We start from the raw sequence: 26,335 nt of genomic DNA on the forward strand, positions 1-26,335 counted from the left end.
CCTTTTATTTATTGTATAATATGTATAAAAATGGCTACAGGAACTTATACCTAAAATACATCAGTATTTAGATACATCTCAAACAACTGTAGTTTAGTTCAAATTCATTATTTGAGGTCGATTTTTATTTTTTTTATAAATATATTCTTGCTGTGATTTTGTCTAGAGGTTAGCCCCTCAAGAAGAACAGCCCCCAGGAATTTGTCCCCTCTCCCTCCCCCTTTTAGCAGGGCTGCCTATACCATGATTTTACTGAATTAGATTTCCAGCAATTTTATTACTTTTCGCAAGAGTAGGTGAAAATCTTTTACAACTCAAAAGAAAAATTGTTTTTTGAGACAATTGTCATCACATCAGATATTGTCACACAACAAAAAATGATTATATATTCAGTATTAAGATAGTAATGTAATCAATAGAAACTCGTGAAAAATAAACTGTATATATAATAGAATATAGGCACAATTTTGACTGAAATTCAATTCAGTTACATTACAAGAAAATTTGACAGCTGTTAAAGCGGAGTTAAAAATACAAGGCTGATAAATTATAATTTTATATATTTTTAAAACCCTTAATTTTCCATCATGCACTTAAATTACCATTCATTTAACCGATTCAAGGGTCGGTGGCGTGTTCGTCTAACACACCCCAGACGTGCAATTATAACACAAAACGAGCAACGGGATTTTCATTTATCGCCGATTTACCCCTAATGAGGTAATCGCCGTTAAAAACCCATCGAATTCGACTAATTGGGCGTTTAGAGCCAAAGAGCCTAACAACACGCGATATCTTGACTGTTTACGGTCTAATGGCATCACTATCGCAAAAAAATAAATACGAACCAGTAAGTCCATAAATAATGCATTAAAAAGAACAGCCGCATAAAGTTCATTGCCGAAAGGCTTCGAACCGCCAATTATCATATTCGATATGTATATGTTTAATGAAAATTTCACGTGATAATGTCAACCGCTGAAAGCCCAGCACCGGTATAATTAACCCTCGGGTGGGACAGGAAATAGACGATCTTCGGTTTCATAAAAAAAAATATGTACACTCGACGTATAAATAATTCAGTCAGATTTGAACAATCGCGTGGCGATGTACGAATTGGAAATGGAAACAAACGCCGGTCAAAGAGGTGAAACGAATAACACCAGATTTATATCTACGTTTCCGCTTACAAATGCGCCTTCAATTTCCACCTTTGCCACACTTTATACCACAATTATATGTGTGAAAAAAATGTTTTTGTTTGAACGAAATTTAACCCCAGTAGGTTTTTGCCTTATCGTTTTGGGATCGTTCGTGTTTAACATGTGTGTTTTGAAAACGAGGTCGTAGTGTTTTTACAATTATAAACACGTAATTAGGCTTTTTGCAATAACTTTTTATTGTATGATAAAGTTTTGAGGTTTTTTTGAATTATGTTAGCATTTCAAAAAAAAACTCAAAAAAAATTAAATGCAATACTAATTTAATGAATTTAATCATTGAACATTAATTATGTACATATATGAAGACCCAAAAGCAACTAAAGATATTTAAGCATTTGCAAATTGTCCACTACGCAAAATAATAAAGTTGAGACAGAAATTGATTTTGATTAGGTTTTTATCAGTAACTGAATTTAATTGATTCCAAAACTATAGCTTAATTTTATATTTAATAGTAGATAAAGATATTTACATAATTTCTTAAAATCAAGAAACAATACTTAAAAATCATGTATAAGAAGAATATTTTATTTATTATTAGTTTTCCATTTGCAACATAACATACTTTACACCAATGCGTTACAACAGGATAAACACAATCAACGATTACTAAGTATGAAGTGAGACATCAGACTGAAATCAAAGTTTGTAAATCAGTGACATACATATTAGTTATTCTATTATTACAGCTTACAATCAATAAATGTGCATCTATGAAATTAGGAAAATTTATAAAACTTAATCTGTGTTGATCGATCGTAATTATATTTATATTAAGATCGCCAATTTCGATCTCCCAGAAATTGAAAAACACGCTCATATGGGATTCGAATCCAGTTTTTTCAGGAATTTGCACTGACTTATACTATTGTAATAAGAATAAATTATTACTATTGAGCATGAACTTGTACAGTCACAAACATAGGATATTCAAAATCTAATTTATTTTAAATTTAAATTATAATCTGAAAAACATAGTACATATTTTATATTGACATCATTACAGCTTACGTATTTTTATTTATCCGTGAGATTAGGAAAATTTAGGAAAACTTAAATTGTGATGAATGATCGGAATTATAACTATATAATAATAATTGATTCCGATTTCTCAGACACGAAAATTTAAAAACACTGGGGTCCAAATGGCATTCGAACCCAGGTCTTTAAGGTAATAATCGCCTACATGTACCACTAAAACAATTTAAATGAGCAACATATAAAATAAAATGCGCATTTATTGTAAGCATTTGTTAAAATATGTGAATTAAAAAATAATCATAGCATTTATAGATATAAATGGGCAATAAATTGTTTATTTAAGAAATATCTTATAAAAAAAGATTCTAAAAACAGACAATAACATAAAACCATTCATTTATTGTAATTATCTATCATCATATATATATTTAATGCCCATTTTCTAATATCTTAATGCGCAAATCATTTATTTTAGTGCACACTAGAAATAAAATGTTGCTCAATCTAATATTTTTATTCAACATAAATATATTTATGTAATGCTCATTTTTTATTATTGTAAGCAGCGTAGTGAATAAATTGATCAGTGAAATTATATTTATTCTAGTGAAAATATAACTTGAATGAAAAATACACATTTAATAACCAAATCTAACTTGACTTAATGAAAATTGTAAGATTAACTATAGTTTTTGAGCTTTTATTAGATTAATTCGTTTAGGTTATGTTTGTGTTTAAACGGTAAATAGACTTTTCGCAACTGTCAAATTGAGTATTGAAGGCTTTTTAGAGTAGCGCATATAAATCAGTTAAAATATATGTATTCGGAAATGATTTTTCTGAAACATATATAATAACCCTAAAAATACATACATATTAAATATGATTTGTAAGAGTATAGTAATAAATATTATCGGGTAGATAAGCATTTATATCAGCCATCATGTTGTAACATAATGTACACATTAAAAAAACAATATTTTTTTATTGAAAACATATTTTAAAATATTTTAATCTATGTTTTATAATATAAAATTGAAATTCCAAAAATAATTATATGCAACTCAGATAGCTCATAAAATATATTCTAGAAAAAACTGCGAATTTTTATCCGGAGGTCTACAAAAATTATATTCTAACAAATAGGAAGAGGTGCTAAGCTCGAAACTAGGGTTGTCAAATCTCAGAATTTTCTGATTTTTTCTTAAATCAAGTACCGTATGATTTACTGTTTTTTAACAGTAACAATATTTTCAAAAGATGTAACTTTATTCAACACAATATAATTGAAAAAAATGTTTATTCAATATGTATAATTTTTCATTGAAAATTGCGTATTATTGAATCGACAAGCTAAGCCAAGATCCTACGATGACTTGCATTAAATTTTACGTTTCATGTAATTTCATCAAAATAATGATACACCTCGTTCATCAACGATATAATACACACAACACTAAATCCATAAAATCTTTATAGACCCTGCGGATTTTTACCTAAACAAAAAAGGAACAAACATCGACCGACAGATATACAAAAAATAGTTTTACGTCCAAATGGCAGCTCGATCGAGTTTTATTAATCAATTAACGTAGTCTGAGCTCCAAATACGTATTATCTTATGGCAAATCGAAACTTAATGACTATTAAAAAAACCGGTATCGGACCATATAGTCGTTTTAGCAACGATTAGTCGATTAATACTATTTACCGTCGTTAAACAGATAAAACGCTAAGCGGAGAAAGAGAAAGAGTCGAGGAAGATATGCCAAATGTCAATATTTGTCTAACGCTAGACGAACAATGAATTATCAAACATTTGCTTACAAAAATGAAACTTTTTTCTGGAACGCAGTGTTATTTATTATAATTTTTAATTTCGTATTAACAGCCTGTTAAATGGGAGATCGAATAGATTGTCGATCAAAAAGGTCGCACCGGCGGGCGTTAAAGACCGAATCAATTTGTGTGATTATCATTTTTAATCGTTCTTGTGTGAAATTGAGACATCGGTTTTGAGAGAGAACTAGAGTCACACCTTGATTCCTTTGAAAAAGACCGCTGTCTTTGATCTTGGCCGCCCCCACACACACGTGAACGAAAAAAGCACACGTACATAAAAAATCAACGCGAAAATCAGGAAAAATAACGCGTTAGAGAGGTAATGCTATTTGGTTACTTCTTGCCTTATATAGAAAGTTAGGAAGGTGAGGGAACATCTTGGATGAGCAATATGTGAAGAACTCGATATTTCCCTACAGTATTTACAATTACATTTATTTATAGAATAGGTGCCTTTAAATCTCCATTACCAATATGCACAACGTGTTGACTTCAGTTAACTTTTAATCCAAAATATGAGAACTTCTTGATTGTTCTTCTATAAAAACATAAAAAACGACAGACGTCGCAATGGCTGTTTCAAAGTCGCTCCGCCATTTTGTTCAATTTTCGTGCGACGCCCTTCGCATTAACATTTTCGACGCGTTCGTCAAGTCGTCGGCTCTTTTTTATAAATACACACAATGACAATGACGATAAAAGAGCAACATTTAGCGGCGAAAGAGCGCTGCTTACACCATGAATAAAACACGTTTTTCCCCCTCGCAATCACGGTAGTGCAGCGCACTGGTGATACGACTGCGACCGACCGGAAGCGAGGACACGTTCTATTCACTGATTTTCAATAATGAATAAATGAAAAGTGTAAAAAAGATATGCCCATTGTCACGGCCGGAAGTCGGAGTACCCCTCCCTCCCATCCCCACCACCCGATGCGCCATGCTCTCTGTGCCGTGCGATTGGTTGGGATAGGAAGGAAATCCGAGTGAAATCTGCGAGATGAACGGTACCATATGGAGAAAGACGCAAACGCATTCATACAACGCAAAATGTATTTTATAGTTTTTATGTACATCCTCCATTTTATTCAGGATTTGTCAGAAGGTAGGAAAATATGATTTCTTGTGAATAACGGCAGAACTTATCTCCTATGTGGCCGAAGGTTTTGATGCAGAAGTAATGATTTATTTTTCCAAATTTCTCAGCTTTGACCGGAATTTAAGTACTTAAAGATCCTAGTATTTTTTTAAATGGACGAAAATAGACATTAGATATGTTTGATAAAAGGTATAACGCAAAACAGTCCATTAAAAGCATTTGTGGTGGATATTATAAAAAATAAGCTGAGCGCAATAATTGAGAATGATCTCGTAAAAAGAACAGAGACATTGCATTATGGATACATGCATCGTCTTGAAAAGATTTCTTTATCTCCTGCAATTTGGCAATGATTTAGCAATGATTGCGCAGTGTAAATTAAAGGGGCTCAACCTGGATGTATTAAAAAATATTCCTCATTATCTAGATATTTATATCGGTATTGATAAGAATAGCATTGGTTATATTATTTTCCAAGCCATCTAGATGAGTAAATAATATAATTTAGTTGATTGGTAACCTTAATATTTTAAAGATTCATAAACTTTGTTTTAAAAAAATACATTACTAAATATCTTATTTTTTTTCGCTGCGTGACCAACAAATTTATAAAATATTTATATTTTTTAGTTTAGTTTTCAATAATAAAAAAAAATTATTTCTCAGTAAAAAGTTTTTCGGCGTTTTATGAATTGAACATGTCATAAAATTTCTCGAAGCATGGCCAACAAACTACAACATTTTGATTGAGTTTTTGATAATAAAAAAAAAACGTAAAATTGCGTTCTTGTTTTCCGTAACATATTCTCTTTTGTCTGATGTTCAAAAGGGTTAGTATTATTTTAGTGTTTGTAGAAAAAATGGCGAAATTTATCGCTATGTGGCCGAAAATCTATAAAATGTTTCGCTGCGTAACCATTAAATTGGGAAATCTCATTGAGATTTTATGAAAAAAATGTGTAATATTTGTCTTCGGACAAAATATGTTATTTCTTGTGAAATAAAAATAGTGTTTATAAGAAAGATGTAGCAAATAATCGCTACATGCTCAAAAATCTTAATGCATTTTATCAACTGAAAATATCATAAAATGTCTGTATTCTCCCTACCAACAAACATTTTTAATAAAAACATTGAATGTACTATTTGAGTGCAAATTTTGTCAAAAGTTAAAATATCGTAAAATTTATTGCTACACTACCAGCAAAAAAATGGCTTTAAATAAAATAAATATATTTTTTATATGAAGATTTAAAAAAAATGATCTTCGGAATTATATTATTTTTAAGAATTTTTAATTTAAAAAAAATAAACTAAAGCGTCACCATGAATTAAAATAAATAAATATGTTTTCATTCAAATAAAATCAATATCTTTTTCTTATAAAAAAAACTGATAAAAATGTCAAAATTTATCGTTACGCGGCTATTATCAAGTTAAAATAATCAAGAAAAATTTAGCTGCGCTACCAAAAAATTGAAGCATTTTATTAAAAATTTTAATATTAAAAAAAATGCGATTGATCTTCAAAATATTATTATTTAATTAAATTATCGTAAAATTTATCGCTACCTAGCAACAAAATGGACATTTTTGTAGAATTTTTTAATTAAGAAAAAATAAACTAAAGCGTCACCATGAATTAATAAATGAAATGTGATATTTTTCTTAGAATAAAATAAATATTTTTTTCATAAATAAAAATGTCAAAATTTATTGCTATGCGGCCGAAGATTATAGACATTTTAGCAAGTGAAAATATTCAATAAAAATTTAGCTGCACTACTAAAAAATTTAAGCCTTTTAAATGTTAAAAAATGCAATGTATGAACTCCAATAATTATTGAAAAAATGCGTTTTCGTTTTATGTGACGTATTCACTTTTATCTGTGTCTAGAAACGGCTGTATCAAATTTTATTGTTTAGAATTATATTTTTGCGAAAAATTATAAAATAAAACTAGCATTGTAAGGAAAAGTTAAAAAAAATATTGCTATTTAGACGAAGATCCTCCGTAATTAATTAAGAAAAAATACCATCAAATTTCTCACTGCGTTACTAACAAATTACGACATTTTCGTTAAATTTTTAATTAAATATTTGATTTGAAATAACATTAACAAAAAAAATTATATTTTTTTGGAAGAGCTACAGAATAAAAATAGCGAAAATTACTACGCGATCTAATATACTCGACATTTTGTTTAATAAATATCGTAAAATATCTCTATGCGCAATTAAGTAAATTACAATTCTGAAGTACTAGTAATAATAATAATATTTTTGATCGCAAATTTTTTTAACGCTTATTTTCTATAATCTATTTTTATTCATTTTTAAAGATATACCGTAATCTTTTTGTAGTGATGGAAATAAGAATTTAAATTTAAAATTTAATGCCTCAAAATGCTACTAAACCAAAATTTATTAAGACTTAATATTATAATTGACTTTAGAGTTATATTGTAATTAATTAAGAATGATACTATTTTTATTTACTAATTTAAAATAGGATTTTTTTTTCATTATATTCTACTTGGAATTTAATCGAATATACTTTTTTATAAGAGGAATAATTTAAAAAAATCGAATTGAGCAAAAATTTAAAATTGGAACATTTATTGATTCAATTTTATATTTTATATAACACTACAAATTATCATTTTAATATTAATTTAATATGAAAATCGTTAAGATTAATATTAATATAAATCAGTAGATCAAAAAATAGCACAAAATGCCGATATAGCAATCCCTACGCGACACAACCACTTAATGGCCTCATATGTTACTTTTTTACATTCAGCTCGTAAAGTTAAACATAACGCCACTCTTTTTCGGCCACAAATGACTAACAGTTCACATTTCCTGTCGACCTCGGTAAAAAAAGGCTTTATATGACTAAAAACTATAAACACACAAAATTGCCACAATTAACCCAGCTAGACGGTAATGCGCTCTTGGTGATATTTTATAAATATAAATTCAGAAGAGCTAATCACCAGTAAAGGTAATAAATAATATGTACTAAAGATTAGCAAAAAAAAAAAATACAAAATCTTACCTTTCGGAATATTGAGTCTGACCAACTCCTTTTCCCACGAAGCGAAGGAAGCTTTCAGGGCTTCCGTCATCTTCTTGTTGGTGCCGGGCGTCAGGGGTGGCACCTGCGCCGGGATGTCTGCAAAAAATATTAGAATTATTGAAAAATGCTCATATGAATAAAAGACGCGTATAAATATATATGCAAAAAAATATGCAAGAGTAGGCAGTGCAGTTAGCTGCAGGTTGCAAGGGCAGCTGTCGCGCGCACAACATGTGGGGACTGCGCTTCGACTCTGCACTTCTCAAAGTTTCGTAGCAATTACTGCATTATTGAAATGGCATAATTACAATTAAGATTAAGATGCTCAAAACCTATTGCATAAATTATATAACATAAATTAATATGCTACATATCCATAATCTGACGTTGTTTCATTATGGTTATTGCAGTTTGAGCATCTGCGGACAAAGGACATACGGCGGATCCGTCTTCAAGAACGATGCACCAGGCATTGGTATGGCTGCTATAAATTAAATTCTATCCACTATACATAAACACATATTTTATATACCATACATAAAAGGTGTGCGCTTGACTTCTAACGCATTTGACTCAAATTCGCCAATTCCAAAATTTATTTAGGCAGATGGGCAGAACAACAATATAATTTATGTTTTATAGATTCAACACTTTCCGGTGAAATTAATCACATTGCATATTTTAGTTTTGTTTGTTGTAATGATGTATATAAAATAATATATTGCTGTAATAAGATATTTTATAGCGTGTATAGACTAATTGTGTATTTTTTTTCATTTTTTACGGCTACCCGTACGCGTAGCTACAAGAAGTTGTAAAAATTGAATTTCCTTAGATTACACTAAAAATAAATATTATAAGCTTTTTAGACTTATTCTATCGCGTGTAATTTATTTGTTATCAGATATTTAATTAAATGACATATTTAATGATTATTTATATGTATAATACTACCCATATAAATATTAAAACCAACTGACAAAACGAATTTGGATATTAGGAAAAAAATTTAAGTTGGTGTATTAATTTTAATATAAAATTAGGTTATTAATATTTATGGCAAAAAGACAGCGAAATAAATTGCTTACACTATAAAAAAATATATGTATATCACAATAAAATATAAGGTAGAAAAAAAAATTGTACCAAAAAATTCAATATAAATTTAGAGTTCAAAACTTATTTCAACTACATACAAAAAACACCATAAACTGCGTATTTACCGTGACTTATTAATTTATTCCTTCAGCTACATATGTCACTAATATAATATTAATTAAAAAAATCGATATCATCCTCTCCACTTCCATGTGTCTAAAGGTAAGCAACACATTTTGGGTCCCTTTTTTATTATTAGCATTCAGACACCATATATCGGTTTTCTTACGTACATTCATTAATTCCTAACTTATCCTAAAAATTTAGCCGAAGTCTTAGCTGTTTATTTTAAGTCGGTGGCTTCCAACGATTTTTAACCTTATGCCCTCTGACTTTTTTTTTCAAAACCAATCAGCTACTATGATTAAAATGTGGCAAAACGTTAATACAAAAATATATATGTATATACTGATAAATTATGTGAAAATCGTCAATAGACTAGTATATACTACCTGGAAAAAACTCAATTGTAAAATCAAAAATTTTGGTTTCTGTGCCACCACATTTGACTATTTGTATGCCCATACTCACAAAATGGATTTTTGGTGCACTTCAAACAATCATTAAAAAATTGCATTCGAAATTTAACTTTAAATGCGTTGACTAATAAAAAAGTTATGATTACTTAAAAAATGTTTTTGCCCTAATAAGGAAATGTATCAGTTTATTATAGCCATTTTTCATTAACCACATCTAAAAAACGAGAAATTACAAGCAAAAAATTGTATAGTGTTACTAAGTATTTATAAATATTTTATACATTGTGTACAATATTGCTATTTGACTACTTTTAAACTGTGTTGTAACAATTTGTGTTTTTATTGAATTTATAAAAATGTTTAAATATTTTAATTTATGTTTAATATTATCAGGTTGAAATTCCAAAATTAATCATATGCAACTCAGATAATTCTTAAGATGCCTTCTAGTAAAAAAATATTGCAAAATTAAATTCTGATCGAACACGGATTAAAACTACAAATTTACATAAAATAATGTAATACATACATTCAAGCTTATAAAATATTTACTAGTTTTTTTATACCGTTTTTTCAAATCAAACCCATGGTTTAGCACAACTGCCTTTATAGACTATGTAAATTTTATATGCAGCTTTAGTTTGCAGAGCAATTTTAACGTCTATTCGTTCCTCGGCACAATCGGCGATCCTACGCGATTGCTCTTATCAAAACGATCGGTTAGTTTTAACCTGTTGCACCGATTCAAAGTTAACCCGTTCCGACCGAGCCGTGTAACAACTCATTAAACTCAATAAGCCGAGCACTTAACAGCGGGCGATAATTTTCAATATCGTAAAATTGATCGTACATGTGTGTATGTACATACACGTTGATGTAACATATTAAAGCAATGAGGTGGAAAACATTTGTGCAGTGAGTCGCGAATCTCAATTATGAAGTATCTATCGTATTATATTTAAGATATAAATTGTTGATAAAAACAATATGTAAAATATGATTAAAAAATAAAATATTTAATATACATATACCGTTTTTTTATTAATAATAAAAAAAGTAAGGTTAAACATGAACACAAAATTTTATCATTATTTTGGATACAAAGTATAATTTTAAGTGATAAAAAACTCAACACGATTATGTAACCATAATAATATAAAGTTTTGAATGGATAATGTTTTCAATGTGTTATATTATGAAACATTATTTTGAATTAATATGAATAATAGACTAAGTAAAAAAAAGGGTAAAATATGTTACATCGAAACCGTATTTTGGAATTTTGGGGAGGTTTTATTCAAAGGTTCTGGTAAAGTTATAAAAAAAAATATTTTATACCTCTTATCTATACTCGAAGTTTGCATCACTAAAACATCTAGCGTAAAATACTCTAATCACGTATATTTGTAATGATACAATTAACATATTTCAAATATGTATTTAAGTATCAACAATTAAGATTGATGAAATATTTATTTTTAATTCAAGAAATGGTGCCAATTATAGAACGTTTATTTCACTTAATTGACACGTTAATGAGTAAAGAATAAATTATTTAATTGAGTTATTAAATTCCCTGAATCCCACCGGATTAACACAACTCAATACAACTCTCACCCAATTATGCTGTTGAGGCATTTATATCCACCAAAGGTTAGATTATGGCCACAAGTTGCTTGAATACCCAATTAAATCGACTTGAGAGATGAATGCTTCTCTCATGGTCATTTTTTATAACTAGCGAATCACAGATGCAAATAATTCAACAACAAAAACAGCGTCTATGGTGAAAGTGATGAAAAATGCTAGATCTGAACTATCTACTACATATGCAATTTACTCTTTTAATAATTTTGACTTAAATATTTGAAGCAATAATAGTTTTAAATATAACTTTTTATCAACAAAATCTACAAAAACGTGATAACTTTTGTTTGTTTATATCTGTCAAGCCAGATACGGTTATATTGTATCGTATACTAGGGTAAGTAAGTTATGCAATTTTTTCAATTTTTTAACTAGTCATGTAGATAATGAAGAAATATCACCTGGATGCAGATCATACAACTTCTCGGACAAACTTGTATTGTTTTTACCAATATTAGTTTAGGTTTATTATTATTTTAGCATTAAATGGGCCAATGAATGAAATAAGAGTTTTAAACGCGTGATATATAGCAGTAGAAACTGTTCGTAAGCTAAACAACGCTTTTAGATCAGAAACTATAATTATTCCAAAAAAAAAAAAATTGGTATGGAGAAAAAGATTTAACTTTTTGGATGATAAACAACGATATATCGTTGTTCGTCATTATATAAAATAAGTGCAAACAAAGATCGCAATTGACATCATGATGCTCGAAAAAGTAAATTAATTTGGGAACACTATGACATTGGCATGAAACAATTTTTGAATGAATTTAATTATAATAATTTATAGGAAGAAAAATAACAATTTTTAAAAACATGTTAATCGAATCAAAACCACGCACAACAATTAGAGAGCTTGAACAAAATCTCAATCAACAGTTCTGGACCACTTTAAAATGCATGACAAGTGGGTGCCGCACGAATTTAATGAAAACAAAAAATCAGCGCTTCATTTACGTAACAAAAACGATCCATTTTCTGATCATATCGTAAGATCCTTTACAACAGATAGCTATCTGAGCTGAGTTGGACAAAGCTTTTCGCAAATAATTATACTAAAAAAAACTGTGGCGACTGCGACAGGTCATCAGATTTACGCTCTGTATAATCCAATATATTTATTTGATCCTGGCGAAACCACAAATCCCTGATCTAACATTTCCAATTCTCTTCTATGGCAATGTGCGCGATTGACTATAATAGAGCTATGAAATTATGCATTATCCACCATATTCACCAGATATATCACTGGGATTAGTTTAATCAATTTGACAACTTTTACAGGATGAAGTCCAGTCTCCGGAATTCCGGAATTTCAATGATTTTTTATTTGACACATGTACCCTTCAAATAAAATTATTACTATTCTTTTAATATCCTAGCGTTCCTAAGACATTTTTATTCGTTATCCACATGTGTGTTTCGATCGGGGTTAGTGGCTCTATAGCACCTGCTCGGGGCACGCGAACAGGTAAGACACCTGCGGTCAGAGTGGTCAACGTCTCATACGCTCCTCATCCAGATCAGCCGAGGTTAAAAAAGCCAATTTGGACACCTACGTATCTATCTAGAACAGTCTCTCCTGGATGAGACACATTGGTCCATTCAGGCCGAAGTAAATGTGACTCCACGTCGAATTCCGTCACGCCCGTTGGCAATAAAGACCAATTATTTTATATTCAATCATAATAGTTGACAACAAACGGCCCCTCTCGGACGAGTCCGACGAAATGGATTACAAAACGAATATGCCACATGTGGACAGATACTATTAAAATATGGATCAACCTAGAATAACGATACAAAGTTATTGTAAATATTCAGGACGTAACTATCATATTTATATAATATGAATCAGTTGTTTGGTTTGATGGTCATAATTATATTTATTACAGTCGTTTGTTGCAAAAAATGATAATTTTCGCTTTGTCATCGCTTTGGATTGTTTCCAAAAATGTTTTAATATGTCCATGACACGTCAAGGTGTCGAAAATATCAACTATCAATATTTTATTTAACTAAAAATATTGTATGAGTTTTTAGTTTTAAATATCGATTCATAGAATGAATAGAAATTGTACAAACAATATAGACGACAATAGGTGACTTACTCTATAATAATAAATGTAACATGGAAATTAATTACTTAAATTATTTTTTATATTACTGATTTTAAAAAATAATACAGAAAGATTATGAAAATAGCGTTAAATTTTATTTAACGAATCATTACTAAATTACTAGCGATTCTGCGATTAAATTTGTTTAAATGTAGCCTATTTAAACCTATTTAAAAATACAGTATCCTTCAGTTGCTAATAGAATGAAAAAATAGATGCATTGAAAGGAAATGCTTTTCAGATTTAGTTGTGACAGATCCGTGCATCAAAGAATTTTCTTCATGTTATAACGATTTACCTCAGCGATTACAGCAATTATGACAATGGCATATGAGTGCGGGGAGCGTGTCTAGTTCACCCAGTGCCGTTTTCGCCTAGTTTTTCACTTTCGTGCCAACGCCGCGTTTCGTTGCCAAGCCATGTATGACGTAACGAGCATATTGTTTTACGTGTGTACATGACATCGAATTACCACACAACAATTAAAACGATATTCAGACTGCGAAATTCGAAAAAAAATATTCAGACTGGAAAGAATCCGCAAAACTTTTGAGTCGCTTTGTTCGAGCGTTTTGCCAAGACAACAAAGACTCTCGGTTTGGTTACGTAGGAAGCGCTTAAAATTAACTAGACGCATTAAAAGTTAGATAACACCTAATAAGCTAAGCTATGTTAGTTTCGGTCAAACTGGGGGAGCGATACTTGAACGTATATATAGTATTCTTTGAAAACCAAAACCTTCATTAATATTAAAACGGCCACCTCGCCACACACAATGTATTCAAGCTTGGCAAGGTTAACGCTAAAATTAATTATATCGAGCCGTTATGGTGTGAGCGCACGAAAGTCGGTTTGAAAATCACTGGAGTAGAGCACAACAATAATGACTTTCTCACACGTGGCCCGCAAACAAAGCTTACATCATTGCAATATCTATTGATTCGCGACAAGATCAAGTGTGTGAGAAATGAACGCCAAGGCCGGCGATTCAGAACGTGGACAATGAAAAAAATATACAATAAATTTTGTTGAGCTCCCCTGTCATTATTACAACCACAAAATCAGGCATGTTAAACTCATAATGCATCACGGGTCTCAAAAGTTATTCTAATATATATTTCCTCTGCTCTTAGCAAACGAAAGGAGAAAAAACACACGCTATCTGAAAAGCTGCACCCCAAAGTCATATTCCAAATTAATATCAAAAACTTTGTATAATAAATCATATATTTTAAAATATTTTTTTGATATATTACATTTTCTTGTGCGAATAAACTAAAATGTTTTCGTTTTCCCTGCTTTATTTTATATTTGAAAATATACAAAACTAACATATTTCTAATGAATTATGTTCATTTTATCTTGGGAATTAGAAATTTATTATTAAGCTGTTGTTTGTATATAAGCCTACATATAGTAGCGTGCAAAAAAGCGCACCACTCCTTGAAATCTATATTTAAGATGATAGAATTCTCTGGAATTTGTATGACTCGTTTAGGAGTATGTCTATATGTATTATATTTGAGTAGTTATTTATCCAATTGACAGCTTTCGTAATAAAACTATTCATAAATAAAATTATGTAAAATCGTCGACAATTTAGTTTGGGTAAAAAAAAATGTTACAGTCTGCATGTTGTAACCAATCATAACATCCAAATCAGGTTAAGAGTAAAAATAACTACCCTTGGAGAAGATCAAGTGATATTACGCATGTATTTTAGTATTTGCAAAACATTTAATAAATAAATAAAACGTATACAATCTATAAATATGGCTTAGAAAAGGGGGTGTATGCAGAACATTGTATGTAACACACATAAAATGGAGCAATCGATACAAAAGCTAAATTTAGAAAAACATATTAGTATAATATATAAATGCGATACTTTACTTCGTTGTCAAGGTGGCAGAATATACAGAGAAAAATGTCTTCAGGCAACTGTGCAAAATTCAGAGAGCCGAATGATTTGGGTGGTGCTTCTTATATTCCGGAAAGGAAGGTATCCATTTCATCGCCGAAACGTTAAAACTGTCCTGAATTTTTATTTCACCCCTTCACTGAAAAAGTACGTGAATTCAAATTTGAATTGCAACTTCATGAATGTTTCGTGAAAATTGTTAGCAATGTTTTTTTTAAAATTAAAAAATTCAGTAAATATGAGATTATTAAAATAAATAAAATTTATACTTAATAAAATATTTCAGAATATAATTAAAACTTATTTTAATAGAAAAAATATATTCAAGGCACAAATAAGAAACAAATTCGATTGCACAACTCAACGAGCAAACAAAAACTTAAAGTGATTTAAAAAGTAGGCGACGACGGATTAAACCACAAAATCGTTAAATCTGTGTTTTAGCAATTTTAAAAATAATATTTTACACAATTACTGCAATTTTAAAATATTTGTTTACCATATGATGTTTTAGAAAAAAAATTAATTATTGAGCAAATATTATTTTATTAAATATGTATGGGTTTTTATTTAAAAAAAATGTGTTACACTGTATGTGTCATAAAAATATTAAGAGTTTTAAAAAAATATAAATCAATGAAAAATATTTATTTTAAGTAATATACAAAACATGATGATTTCGGAAGTGATAAGTTTTTTTATACTACTGTATGTATATTTGATAAAAAAATATTTATTTTCTTTATCGTATAAAATTATTTTGCACGATATGGTATGTGTATGTTATCATGTAAACCAATTTTTTTTTTTATTTAATAAAATATGAAATCACTTAATATACTACAGAATACGAAAATTCTTGATTATGTTTTTTCTGCACTTAGTGATACAATACATATATGTATATATAATAACAATAATCAAGTTCATAATGACAAACAAGCAATTATGAAAAACCCGTACCGTCACGGAAACTTGGGTTCAAGACGGAAAGTAAGATGATGATGGACCGTTTGCACGAAAGTGATAGAAGTGGACCAAAAAACTGTGACGTGTGAAGATTTTCATCAGATCTAAAAACAACCGGGTCGTGTGAAAAACAATTATGAAAAAATTGCATAATGAAAACTTGACCGTAACATCGTGTAATTATTTGTTTGCACTACGAAATATTGAACTTCGCCTATGGCATTGATTCACCATTTTTCCAAAAGCAGATATTTATATTTCGTTACCTAGTAAATAGTGTATTTCGGTATTCCCCTTACACATGGATTAGTGAGTTTGCGATTATTCGAGAATTTATTTTTAATGTTCTAAGAAGCACACAATCATAGATTGTCAACATTAGAAATTTTGTTTAAAGCGAAATGGCACAAATTCTAACACTGCTTATTTACATAAATATAGAAATACACGCATTGTAATATATATGTACAATATGACAACTCCTTTTCTATCTAAAGAATATATTAAAATTCGCGTTACGTACGACGATGCGTTTTCCTAGAAGGCATTGACGTTCATAACCCAACGAACATGTAAAAATGTTCGTATTTACTGATAACACTAACAATTTCACATTGCAACGGAACTATGTTCTATCCTTTTACATTAGCATCAATTGGAATTAAATCAGAAGCTTCTGCTTCTCCAAATGCACATATCCATTACTGCAAATAGGGGACAGTAAAAATAGGATTAAAGCAAATTAATCCATTTTGCCGGTGTTATTTAGTCGCGCACTTCCAATTTGATTATTGAGTACAAAATGAAAACTAAATCCGTATGATTTTTTATAATGATATTATCTTAACGACTCCATTTCATCATGGCATCACTGAATGAGTCCCCTTTGATTTTCAAACAACGATATGTCATCTTTCATAGAACTGTCCAGAATAACCAAGCACGTCATCGTTGACGTCGTAAGTGGATAAATTGGACAACCATCGTTTACGATGGATAGTTATTCGAATAACGATTTAGCGTTGCTTGACAATTAAAGGGTTAGCGAGACATTTTTAGTGACGCCGTATAAACGCGAAGAGAAATTTATAGTCGTTGAATAAAAGCATTGGTAGAAATAAATTGCAGAATTTCAAACCAATCAAATACAGGGTAAAAAACGCAGCACAACTTCGACATTTTATTGCCAGTAATTTCAGTTACTCTACAACACCGATCAGGTTGTTTCATATGAATTGGCCGATACTTTAGTATTTTTTTAAAACGCTATATTAACCAATAAAATATGCTCCTTTTATAAAACTGGTGTTTTGTCAACGATTTAACAAAAAAATAAATCTCTTGTTTATAAAATGTTCATTTTCAGATGTTGAGGTCCATAAAAGATTTTGAATAATAATTTAACTTTGATGATTGAATTTCGTAAGAATAAAGGTTTAAAAATGTGATAATTTATAATTAAAGGGTCAGAAAAATATGGAGGATGAGGAAAAATTGGCAATCCTAATTAGCAATATCACCCCAAGTTTTATGGTTAATTTTCTAAGCAATTTCAATTTCCTTACAAAATAATTTTCTGTAAAAGCCTCGCATGTTTTAAGAAAAAAATCTTTGAATATATGTATAACCATATATCCCGAGAATACCAGCAAATTGTCACTACAATTTTAGGGTGAAAACTAGGTTCGAAGCATTAGAGATTTTTTATCCAGAACTCTTCTGTTGAAGCTAATCTAAAAAACATGTGTTTTTAGATTAGCTTCAACAGTGTTTTACGATATTTTTAGTTAGCAGATGAGGATCGTAAGATTTTTATTAAAACAACGCCTTACAGTTCTCTGACTAACAATACCCTCGCCAAATCCTAACTTGATATTTCTCGTGGCCTGCACCGCTATGTGTTTCAGTGTGAACTCAAAAAACATTTTGTCAACACTAACCCTAAATAAGAAAAAAAAATAAGAACACAACACCCCTTGTAAAATAAATAAAGACAACAGCTATTTACTTTGTTCGGACCACAGTCTGTTTCATACTGAGTAAAGAATATCCACTTGATATGAAACAATCTAATATACAAAATATTATTAATTTGTAATAATTCAATTCCAAGTCGCAATACATATTTTGTGCGTTTCAGACGCATAATCTTTGAAATAAAGTTCTAAAAGAATAATTATTGAAGTTTTAATTTAGACTTTTATATTTGCGATGAATTTCTTAATAATAAACGTCCGACATTTTTAAGTTATGAATAAAAATGCAACAGATTTGTGACTGCCCTGCATAACTTCCTCACTATCCACGAGCTTATATTGGTATCCTACGTCGCAAAGTTAACATGAATGCCTTGAAATTTGGTATATACTAATATATAATTAAAAGCTAAATTAGAGCGTTTTTATTGCTATCGTAATTAATAACTCTAATAATGCAAATGATGCAATCTTGATGTATGAGTTATCTTGAAAACATGTGCCAAAATTGAACGATTGATCTCCCATCACGGTACAAAAAATCAAGAATTGTGTTCGAGCTATGGTGGTACATTGTGATATATGTATTTTTAGCATTGTATGTGTGCGATGATCACGTATGTGTCAGCACGCAACAATGGCCTGCCCAGCACAATCGCGTATGGATGGACTGCTGTGTTCCCGGCCATTACGGTCAGCTCAATTGTTTATGAATGGCGTGCGTCCTTAATTTGAATATTTATATGTAAGCCATAGGCGTCGCGGCGCGTTGGCAATCCGCACTGTCGATCAGCGGCCATGTTCGATGGAAAATTTTGGTTGCTGGTACCATTCATTCAGAGTAAGTCTATTAGCTCACTAGAGTCCGACTAGTATCTAAAAAAAATCTTTCAAATCATATTTTAGTATAACTGATTTTTTTAATATTCAAACACTAGAGATCACAAGTACAACTTTACTAACAAGGTAAAGACAATCAAAAAATATTTACTAAGTAGTAAGCGGCTTGTAAGAATTTATAGCGGAGGGTCTGCAGCAATAAAAGTTGAAATATTGAACAAAATATCCTTAACCCTTTTAGTGCCAAGCGAAATTAGGCGGTGAATGCTAAGAATGCCAATCATTTTTTGGCAAATATAGAAGATTTTGTAAATATATTTATAAAAATATTTCTGATTTTTTTTGTGTGAACCACTATTTATTATAGTAACAAAATTAAATCCAGCTTATAAAAGTAAATATACAAAAAGTATAGAAAAAAATATTTCTTAATTTAAAAAAAATATATAAAACTAGAAACGGACAAACCGTTATTAAAACTAAAACATGTACTATATAAAATATACTAGACAAAAATAATTTACTAAGTTGAGTTACATGCACTAGAAAGTAGTGAAACACTAGACTGAAATAAAGTCTGTAAATCAATAACGTATATTTTATTATTATAATTCACAATCAATACACGTAACTATGCACGACCTAGCTCGATTTTATTTTGATTATTCATACCGATATTAATCTATGGGAATACCTAATCTGCGATGATCGATGAGCAATAATCAGTAATTCTGATCTCTCAGACCCGATAGAAATTGAAACAAACTATGGGTTCATATGAAATTTTAACACAGGTCTTTCAGGTATGTGTCAATGGTTTTAACGAAAATGCCTGAGCTTATTATTCCACTTTAAACGATCTAAAAATATACAAAATTTTAGTGAAAACCACTGTAATGATGCAGTTAAAACACAGTTTTAAGCACTGTATGTTTTAGATTAAAAAATATAATGCATGAAGATATGTTACAACTATTTATAGAATACGATAAGCTACATTCATGTATTTTTTCCGGATGCAAGTTCATAAACCTTAACCACATATACAACAGGTCTAAATTGACTGAAAATGTTTATATATGTTTTATTTATAATACGTGTTTTTAATTATATTTATTTCTAAAATTATTATACTAGCTATTGAGTGTAATTAATAAATAAATATATATACCAAAAAAATAAAAATATATTTTACATTTCTTTTTTAGAATCCTCCCAACAGAAAATCAAACCATTTATATATTTCACAAATAAAATGATATTTGAACGAAATTATTATTCTAAATCTATAAATAAATTTAGAGTTCATTTCTTAATATTTCAATTTTACAGAACCAACATAATAAGCTAAAGCACAATTATAAATGACTAATCAAAGTGCCTTTCAAATCTGCTTCAATGCGGATATTCACAGAACTTTTTCATACGTATCGCTAAAAAACTTTATCAGATCCGACCTTGTTTTTTTCTTAGGTAAATCTAGAACGTTGTCCTTTGAAGGACTATTTTATCAATATGATTTATAAGAATGAACACAAAAATAGCACCGTTATCTATGTCACTACACCATAAATGAAATTTATAGCCGACGTAGACGGTTACATCAATTCATTGAATTGCTCTGCCTGCAATTTCAACAATGAAAACGTTTTTTTATATAAATACATATTATATTTACCTTTCGGCCTGTTGAAAGCTTTCATAATTGCCTTAATTCCCATCCCTGCTAGCGCCGATTTCACTTCTCCACGCATGCACCAAATTATCCAAATAATTTAATTAAGTCTTCATATATTTTTATCTATATATCACGTAGCACTCTTATATCACAATATTTATATATTATATGTACAAAAATATATTAAGCGATAAATAATATGTTTTTTTTAAGGTCCATAGATTTAAAAAGACAGTCTTCGCAGTTCTTCATGTTGCACTTTATTTCACATAATCATTGTCTCATTTTCTGTAATTTTAATTTTGGTTTAGATAATAACATTGTGATGCATTCTCACGTCAAGCCCTATTTCGACCTTCCACAACACGCCCTAATTCGTGGGACATCCGGTATATGGAAGAATTAAAGGATGCACTTGGCCAGGTAAGCGGATACGTAGTAACCTGACACTGTGTATTTTTTTTAACCTTTCAATACAGGGAACAACAACAGTGGCGTATATGCGCCGTTATGGCATTGGATGAAATGGATGCAAAAATCAGCCAAGAAATGTAGAATGATGTTGTAACAAAACAGTTAATAAACAGTCCGTATGGGGTCAATTGAAACGGATCGAGCGCGACTAATCAATGGGGTTGCGGGTCAGATTCAGAAATCTGTTCATCTGACCCGATGTCAAGAGGGTCAGCCTAGTTGCGGGCGCAAACGGTTAAGAAGGAACTTAAGTGGTTTGACCTCCAACACCCGCACGACCGGAGCGGTCAATTAAAACGCAATTAAATAGTAAACAAAACTAGCGCGGGCGGGACGTTTCGCTGTTGAGAAGCTGTGGGGATAGTAGAAGGAATGTGTCATTTCAAAACTGATGCAAAAGAACCATTTTGCGCATAAATAAGATGTTGATATGTATTAACAACTCTTACATCTAATAATTGAGTATGTTAATTTATTACATTATACAATATATCAGCGATTCCTAATTTTTTTCAGAAATTGAACTTTTTATTTCCACTAAAAATAATGTTTTTTTATATAAATAATATAAGCGACATATTTAACTTTAATTTTTAAAGTGATTTTAGATTTATAGTGAGCCCCCACCCGTCTACCGTCAAGACAATAAAACATATTTAAAAAAGTAATAAATAGTTTTGTCTCAAAAATTGTTTTGAACGTTAAAAAAACAGCTTTTAAAATTGTTAATTATCTTGTGAATTACAACGAGGTAAATCGGTATCAACTTCTTAATCAAACAGTGGAGTAGCTAGGGGCGGTGGGAGGAGAGACCGCCTCGGGCGGCACTTGTTTGGGGGCGGCATTTTCGCGATGGAAGGACCGTTAAACTGAATGCGTTAAAAATATATATCTACTAGCTAAGAACTATGTGAAAACAATAAACAACAAGTCATAAAGAGCCGTACCTATAAATAAAAACGTTTTCAGTTTCTTATAATTGGTAATTCGCATTTTTTTTATATGTATATAATATGTGAAGGATATGTAGCGTAGCTGGAGGAGGGGGATCAAAAGGGGTTGTCTGCCCCGGAAAGTGTTGGCATATTCAAAATATATATCAACTTAGAGATGCTTAGGAAGGTCAGATTTTGTATTAGATAATTGTATGAGGGGGGGGGAGTTAAGTCCCGAGTGACAGTAAACTTAGCTACGCCACAGCAATCAGTATCAACCACTAGACAGAAAATTATGTATTACAATACATTTACAATCATTATGTGTCACTTTGCAGCTGGGCTGGATTCATTAATAGCACATTTTTATGAGTCTGCTGCAAGGACCTGAACCCGTAGACTCTAGGTTATTAGTTCAGGCCTTACGAACTACCACTTATTTTCTACATGATAAATTAAATTTATAAAAACAAAAGCGAAATATTACAGTTTATATTTTAAAAACTGTTCTGCTACGTAATAGGAAATTTGAACGCTCAGCTAAATTTTTGATTAAACCTCCTCATATTTCAGTAGTAATTTAAAAAAAAGCGAAATTTTAGCTTTTTTTTAATACATTTGAATGATCGAAAAAACATTTATTTTTAATTCATCCCCTCAATAAATTTAAATCTTAAAAACAAAAATAAGCAAAACCAAAAAATAGCTCAGCCCTAAAATGCTTGACCTACTAAAATTTTAATTTACCCCTCCCCCCTAACTCCTTAAAAATCTATCAAAAGCAAAATAATTTAGTTTAATATACAAAATAGTAAGCAAGTTTTTTCGCCTTATACTATTTATTTATTCATATAATTTATAAAATATAAATATGTTTGATAATTCAATGGTGAAAATTTATTGTATACGGGAAACTTGAGTAAAATAATTGTAATAAAAAAAATATTCATTACCCTTCTCCCTCCCTTATTGATATTATATACATAAATACATAATAATCAAATTCGCGTCGATATATTTAAAAAAAAAAAAAAAATTGACACGATAATGCACTTTATAATATATACGGTTTGGAACATAGGAAAAGATTATATATTGATTCTTAACATAATGAAAATAGCTTATCAATAAGCTTTATTAAATTTACAATGATCGATAATTGATGCGCTCTAATGGTAGGAAATGTTTTGGAAAGCCGCGGACCATAGTTTGGGAATCGCTGCTCTATTATATACGGGAATTAAGTGTGTGTAACATGTACTGGTAAATTATTTATGATCACAATCAAATTTTCACTTTCGAGTCTTTTACGTACTCAGCCATCACTTGTCACTTTGGCACCGCGATGGTCCGTGTTTTGACAGCGCGCGCGCATGTTTCGTACTGCGCATGCGCGAGTATAACGCTCGGCGTGCGATGCGCAACCGCACCTGCGCCGTTCGCCGGCAGACTGAACGCCGCTTCCGGTCGACGCAGTTGCGACCCGTTCCAGGCCGATCCCTGGCCGTGCCACTCCACTCCGCTCCGCTATCTGACTACTTCCTGCGCGACCACTGTATCAGATAGTTTTCGTGTGCGAACATCCCCACGATTAATTTAGAATTATAAAAAGCTTCGCCATCGGCGAATTAAATTGAATTAATCTGTAGAAGTTGCAGCTTTCAGAACAGAAACACTTAAAACTGACATAAAAGTATATAAAAATACAAAGTTTTATAGTGGAGTAGACGATTGAAATGATAAAACAGCTACGATTATAAACAGTAGTGAAAACAGCTTAGAATATTTGCAAAAAATATGCAGCACTAAATTTTAAAATAGTTTAAGAGCCATAGAAAATTATTATAATGAACGTACAGCTTTCAAATTAAATAGCTATTTAAATAAAAACATTTTTGTGACAACTATATGCGGGAAGAAGTAGAACTTTCATATAATGAGTAACAAATAATATAATAAAGTATAATATTAAATTATATTATATTAATTAATATCTTTTTGAAGATTAAACCCAAAGTGGTTTTAGTCATATTTATTCGAACAACGAATGACGCAAATACGCGTCGCCCGCGTCCACGCCATATATTAACTTTTGCTTCAGTTATATATTTTTAACATTTTTTATATACTTTTCCTTCTTGTATCATTATCGTATTTTTAAGACATCTTTATAAAACCACCAGTATTTATTCAATTTAATACATAAATATCCGAAAATAGATACTGACATTTAGGTTTGGAAATTCTTAGGTATTTGCAGATTGCTATGTTTTTTAATAATTATGAAGAAGATAATAATTAAAATAATAAAATAACTAATAGATATTTTATAGTATTTTTTTAGATATTTTGCAAGAACACAAAAATTAAGTACAACAGAATTATTCAGCAACGTCCTTTGTTATACATAACCTCAATATCATATTTATAAAATAAGATTTCATTGAAATTAATTAATGTCTTATCAAACTCTTCCAAAGATTCATATAGATCAGACAATATACTTTATATTTCTGAAGTAATTTTCAATATAATGCTAAAATATGTATATAAATTGGCAATAACATGACCTTCGCGCCAGTTTGTGAGGAAACCGCGTCATTTGAATTATTTACACGAGGGCGGGTGACGCGTATTTCGCGTCATTCTTTGTCGGAACTTTACCACATAAATAACAATTAAAACGCGCAAAACTCAGAATGAAAAAGTAATATATTTAAATACACTGGATTATGACAAAACAGTTCCAATTTGTTTCCCGTCAAAATTGCTCCTATTTTCAAAATTATGGCCATTTTCCAAAAAATACATATTTTTGCAAATCTCCCTTTGAATTTTTTATTACAATTTATACATATGTTTAACACTTTCATAGCGTAAAAGTAATATGTGTGTACCATATAGCAGCCATACAAGTTTATTTCATTTTAGATAAAGATAAGAAATTAAAATATTTGAAAACGGAACAAACCGTTTTTATTAAAATTTTTGTACTTTTTATAAGTCGAATTAACAGCATTTTTACCTAATAATATGTTTTACTCAACCATGAAATGCTGCGAAATTTGAGGATGAAACGAACTATTTTTGCCTGAATTTTGCTACCTCAAATTATATACAAAACTACCTGGAACGCTGAATTGGTAACAAAATTTGGAAACGGAACACCCCGTTTTGGTTTAAAATATTGCGCTTTAGAAGTCAAATAAAGCCATTTTTACCAAATTTACCGAATTTTACTACCATTTTTTTAATCTACATAATAAAAGCTAACAAAAAATCGAGAAAGTTGGATTTAATGTGCCCCTTATAGTCGTTTTGATTATGTCAGGTTCAAGTTGTCATGATAATAAAATTAATTTATATCTAGAAATTTAAGAAGTGTTAAAACTTTGGTTTTGCGATTAAAACACTGTATTAAGATTTATTTTAAGAGGAAAGAATTTTTACAACTGCGTAATTGCTTTCTTTCCAGAATTCACATTGACTAGTTAGCTGCGGAATTTAGTTTTAAAAATACCTTACTTTTAAAAAAAAAAATACACCGCAGTGTTCTTGGTAATATAATATAAAGGGAACATACCAACTACCATATGACATTTTTATTACTTTAAATTTTGAGTTTTTGTAATAAATGATAATTTTTATTTTACACGACGAGTATACCTGCCAACTGCACCGAAATAAAGTTTTGGATTGACGTACATACACGTCTAATGCAGTTGACAGGTTAAGTGTGTTATGCAATTAATTTGACTCTACTTTTCAATATTGTGTTAATGCTATATTGGGTTATCTTATTTTCGGTGAACTTTGTACAAGGCGGTAGAACATAGACTTGATTTTCCAATACATTTAAATTCAATATTTTTTTAACTATACATACATACGTTTATTAATTTAATG

At 30.1% G+C, this 26,335-nt stretch overlaps 1 protein-coding gene across 3 annotated transcripts in view; it reads right to left on the reverse strand.

The window, feature by feature from the left end:
• Nucleotides 1–26,335, reverse strand: part of pnt (ETS transcription factor pointed) — a 189,377-nt gene that overhangs the window by 46,145 nt on the left and 116,897 nt on the right. Inside the window, exons 1-3 of one of the 3 annotated variants that reach the window (XM_088192173.1) lie at nucleotides 23,745–23,887; nucleotides 21,021–21,308; nucleotides 8,209–8,325 (exon numbers count right to left, since the gene is read on the reverse strand). In XM_088192173.1, the coding sequence (XP_088048299.1) occupies nucleotides 8,209–8,325; nucleotides 21,021–21,096 (193 nt within the window). In that variant the 5' untranslated portion in view covers nucleotides 21,097–21,308; nucleotides 23,745–23,887. Of the gene's footprint in view, nucleotides 1–8,208; nucleotides 8,326–21,020; nucleotides 21,309–23,690; nucleotides 23,888–26,335 lie in introns of those variants that run through there. The other 2 variants (XM_088192172.1, XM_088192171.1) reach the window with 2 other exon arrangements.

Source organism: Plectrocnemia conspersa, unplaced genomic scaffold, assembly GCF_051122295.1.
Source record: "Plectrocnemia conspersa isolate PC_06_02 unplaced genomic scaffold, ASM5112229v1 ptg000009l, whole genome shotgun sequence".
In the NCBI taxonomy this organism is placed as follows: Eukaryota; Metazoa; Arthropoda; class Insecta; order Trichoptera; family Polycentropodidae; genus Plectrocnemia; species Plectrocnemia conspersa.